Source organism: Citrus sinensis, chromosome 2 (genome assembly GCF_022201045.2).
Source record: "Citrus sinensis cultivar Valencia sweet orange chromosome 2, DVS_A1.0, whole genome shotgun sequence".
NCBI classification, from domain to species: Eukaryota; Viridiplantae; Streptophyta; class Magnoliopsida; order Sapindales; family Rutaceae; genus Citrus; species Citrus sinensis.
This window is the reverse complement of record NC_068557.1, coordinates 13,527,394-13,532,324: the sequence shown is the minus strand read 5'-3', so window position 1 is coordinate 13,532,324 and position 4,931 is coordinate 13,527,394. Positions and strand designations below refer to the sequence as shown.

The 4,931-nt window shown below is 38.2% G+C and overlaps 1 protein-coding gene across 1 annotated transcript; it reads left to right on the top strand.

The window, feature by feature from the left end:
- The first annotated feature begins 1,613 nt into the window (after positions 1 to 1,613).
- Positions 1,614 to 4,453, top strand: LOC102613332 (indole-3-acetic acid-amido synthetase GH3.10). The gene is made up of 5 exons (XM_006491570.4): positions 1,614 to 1,765; positions 1,915 to 2,251; positions 2,347 to 2,448; positions 2,551 to 3,374; positions 3,876 to 4,453. The coding sequence occupies exons 2-5, from the start codon at positions 1,917 to 1,919 to the stop codon at positions 4,409 to 4,411; spliced, it is 1,797 nt and encodes a 598-aa protein (XP_006491633.1). The 5' UTR covers positions 1,614 to 1,765; positions 1,915 to 1,916; the 3' UTR covers positions 4,412 to 4,453.
- Positions 4,454 to 4,931: the final 478 nt, after the last annotated feature.

The following is a 4,931-nucleotide window of genomic DNA, read 5'->3' as shown; positions in this document are numbered from 1 at the left end:
TTTGGAATGAATGATGCTAAACAAGTACAGACACCATTGGCAAGCCACTTCAAGTTCTATGCTGCTCAGTGCCCTCAAACTCAAGTTGTATACCCTATTCCAGTGCAGTAGGCAGCCTCATGTATGCCATGATACTCACCAGACCTGATATCTCACATGCTGTGAGTTTGGTGAGCAAGTTTATGGAAAACCCTGGATATGAACACTGGAGAGCTGTTCAGTGGATTATAAGGTATCTGAAGGGGACTCTGGAGTTTGGTTTGGTCTATGGTGGAGAAGACAAAAATGGACACACATTGATTGGTTATGTGGATGCTGATTTTGCTGGTGATCTTGATAAAAGAAGGTCACAAACAGGGTATTTGTTTACTCTGGAAGGCTGCACAGTCAGCTGGAAAGCAACATTACAGAATGTAGTGACTTTGTCTATGACAGAGGCTAAGTATACTGCAGCATCAGAAGCTCTCAAAGAAGCAATTTGGCAGAAAGGCATGATAACTGGGTTGGGAGCAAAACAAGAGTCTGTAACAGTATACAGTGACAGTCAGAGTGCTATACATCTTAGCAAGAATCAATCCCATCACGAGAAAACAAAACATATAGATGTTAAGTTGCATTTCGTGAGGCTTGAGGTGTCAAGGGGAGCTGTAAAGTTGCTGAAAATTCATACTGAAGAAAATCCAGCTGACATGTTAACCAAGGTTGTGCCAACTGCCAAGTTCATCATTTGCATGAACTTAGCAGGTATCTGTAGGTTTTAAGAAGCTGCAGATGAGGAGAAGACAACGTGAAAGGAGGGAGCTGGGAGTGTTGAGTTCAAGGTGGAGATTGTTGAAATGAACTCAAACTCGTCAGAACAACGTGTCGGTTTTAAGTTGTGAAGATAAGTGACGTGTCATTTCGGTTGAGCGAGATACCAGAGCTGACAAACTATCAATGTCGTACAAGACCATTAAATCTCACGTGTCTAATGCACGGCTGGTTTAAGCTTAAACGGCATTGCTAGCAGGAAGGCTTTAAACGGCATATTGCCACGTGAATACACATTTCGGGACAACTGCAAGTAAAGCGACGCTATAGTAAGTATTAAATCCATATTTTAAAATATACATACATGTTCACACGAAAATTTTCACGTTACATGTGTTGCATTTTAGATGATTATCAGTTTTAGGTTTTCATGAGCTCCAAAAATCTGGCCGAGTAATTTTTAAATAATTTTAATTGTCAGATTACCTAAATTTGTAACGAACAAAACAGGGAATAAAAAAAAATAAAGTCATTGACTTTACACATCGCACTACCTTCTTTACATCCAAAAAAAAAGTTTCCTGTGTTATGATTACAAAAGCTCATTCATACCCATATAATCTTCATCCTGAAATGATCATGGACTCAAACCCGGATATCTTCATCATGAAAAATCTCATGGAAACAAATGGACATTATTTATATGTTACTTGAAGTTTGAATTTTGAGACAGACAATCTCAGCAAATTTATTATTAATTTGAATGGTGGATCATAAATTGGAGGGAACACTATATAGCATGATGCCAAGCTGTCAAGGCTGGTGGGGTTAGGGGTGGGAAGGGGACGATGAGGGGTCGATTTTCAATTTTGAGAGTTCTCTGGCACATTCTTCTCCATATATCTTTCCAAGAAGAATCGCTCCCTCAAAAAATGATAACATACCATGTCTTGTGGTCTATAAACCATCGTACAAATTTTTTTATTTGTAGCTTCTGCTAATGTATTATTGACAGGTCCGTTGAGCTTTTTCAGTAAGGAATAAATATTTTAACATGTGTGCTCTTCATTTTCTTTGTTTCTTCTCTTCTCAATCTCAATATGCATGTGACAAAAAATAAGAGACTAGTGTGACTCTCACCGCACTAACAACATCAGCTTGCAGCAATGGAAGCAGCTAACAACACCAATGGAAATGGCTATGGAAACAATTATGAGTGTGACATCATCCGGTGGTTCGAATACATATCGGAGAATGCCGGAGAAGTTCAAAGGGAGACACTTCGCCGGATTCTTGAACAGAATTATGATGTTGAGTATTTGAAGAAACGGTTAGGGGACACCAAAATACAAGATATGGATGCATGTGAAATGGAAACTCTTTACACTTCTTTGGTGCCTCTTGCTTCCCATACTGATTTGGAGCCTTATATTCAAAGAATTGCAGATGGGGATACTGCTTCTCTTCTCACTCAAGAACCTATCACCAAGCTTTCCCTTAGGTGGATTCCCCTGCTTTTCACTTTTTCCTATTCTATTTAAAAGAAACTAACTCTTCATGATGATTGATGAACTTCAATTTCTTCCTTTTTCTAAGCTCCGGAACCACAGAAGGAAGACAGAAGTATGTACCATTTACAAAACATAGCTCACAAACTACTCTTCAGATTTTCAGGCTGGCAGCAGCTTATAGATCAAGGTTAATATCAAGTAGTGTATAGTCAAGCAGTGTATATTATCATAGATGTTGTTTCAAATTAAGTTTCTTGTGCTTTAAGCTTTTCCTTGACATTTTTGTTAGGGTTTATCCAATAAGGGAAGGAGGGAGGATTCTAGAGTTCATATACAGCAGCAAGCAGTTCAAGACAAAGGGAGGCTTAACCGCAGGAACAGCAACAACACACTATTATGCAAGTGAAGAGTTCAAAATTAAACAGGAAAAGACAAAGTCCTTCACATGTAGCCCAGAAGAGGTCATTTCTAGTGGAGAGTACAAGCAGTCCACCTATTGCCATCTTCTCCTTGGCCTTTTCTTTAGTGATCAAGTAGAGTTCATAACATCCACTTTTGCTTACAGTATAGTCCAGGCTTTTACAGCATTTGAAGAATGCTGGCAAGACATTTGCATTGATATCAGAGAAGGAAGTCTCAGCTCATCAAGAATCACATTACCCAAAATGAGAAAAGCTGTTCTGGATACTATTTCTCCAAAGCCATATTTGGCTTCAAAAATTGAAGTGGTCTGCAAGAAGTTGGAAAGTTTAGATTGGTTTGGTCTAGTTCCTAAGCTGTGGCCAAATGCTAAGTATGTGTATTCGATAATGACAGGGTCAATGCAACATTACCTGAAAAAGCTGAGGCATTATGCTGGAGACTTGCCACTAGTGAGTGCTGATTATGGGTCTACTGAAAGTTGGATAGGAGTCAATGTTGATCCTTCATTTCCCCCTGAAGATGTTACTTTTGCAGTAATACCCACTTTCTCTTACTTTGAGTTCATACCTATTCATAGGAGAAAGCAAGATTGCAATTCAGCTATTGATGATTTCATAGAAGATGAACCAGTGCCACTCTCTCAAGTCAAGCTTGGACAAGAATATGAGATTGTCCTCACCAGTTTCACAGGTAAATCTTTTATTTCAATTTCAATTAAAATCCCCATTTCTATGAATAGAAGTTTCTCGTGTTCAATTCTACACGTGTTTTTTTTTCCTCCTTTCTTTTTCCTCCAAACTGCAACCTCTGTAGCACCTCCTAATTGAGAAATTTCAATAATTTTGATAATTCTTAGTTGTTTTGACATGAATGACCTTCTTTATATAGACAAATAGTTGAACGTACAATACTGGATACGTCTTTCTTGTACCTATTGCCATATTCATCTTGCAACAAGCCCAACATCGATCGATAAGAAGAAACAGATGTAGACGGTCTAGGATTAGCATACCAATAATCCTGATTAAGTGTAGCCATTTTTCAAGATCGACACAAAAAGAAAAATATGATTATTGCTAATGCTTGTAAGGTTTTTTGTGGACGGAGGACTTACAACACATTGCCTTTACTATTTTGGACTCTTATTGGGATATTTTTCTTATCTTAAAGTTTATACATTGTTTCTTTCAGGGCTTTATAGGTACAGATTAGGAGATGTAGTAGAAGTGGCCGGTTTTCACAAAGGGACCCCAAAATTGAACTTCGTATGCAGGAGAAAGCTTATCTTGACTGTTAATATTGACAAGAATACTGAAAAGGACCTCCAATTAGTAGTAGACAGGGGATCTCAGCTACTGAACAAGACTGGAGCCGAGCTGGTCGATTTTACAAGCCATGCTGACATTGTAAATCAACCAGGGCACTACATTATTTACTGGGAGATCAAAGGAGATGTTGAGGAGGGAGTTCTCAATCAATGTTGCCGCGAAATGGATGTTTCCTTTGTTGATCCTGGATACGTTGTGTCCAGGAGAACAAACTCAATTGGCCCATTAGAGCTTTGTATTGTGAAGAGAGGGGCTTTCAGGATGATTTTGGATTATTTCGTAGGAAATGGGGCAGCATTGAGCCAGTTCAAGACCCCTAGGTGCACTAGCAACCAAGTTCTTGTGAGAATTCTCAATGATTGGACCATTAAAAGGTTTCATAGCACAGCTTATTGTTGAATAAAAAGGTCAAATTTTGCTTGGCCGGTTACTTCTAAGGAATATTCTGTAACCTAGAATTTAACAGTGTCAGATGTTGAAAGTCATTTGGGTGGGGGGCGGGGGGTGTGGGAGAATGGAGTATCATATATACATCGGAATTGAGAATAATTTTTGCCTTTTCTTCAGTATTACTCTAATTTTCGTATCCCCTTACATAGTGTGAACGGACAAAAATAATTGATTGATTCCCAGATGAAAAAATTAAAGTTCTCTCAGTGTTTACTCTCATTATTGAAATATTATATAACACGTGTATTTATCGAGAGTATGTGATTTTCTCTAATGTGTCTTTACTGATATGTAATTAATGAGAGGTATAGGGGACCAAGAGCATGTGACTTTTTCCAATGAATAATACGAATCATTGGTAACGTCACTTTTGAGATGGAGATGTTAGGGGAAACCATGCAAGCAAAAATGTCCACCCATTTCAATTAACATTTAAATATGTATATATATAGGTACTAACTTTCTTATA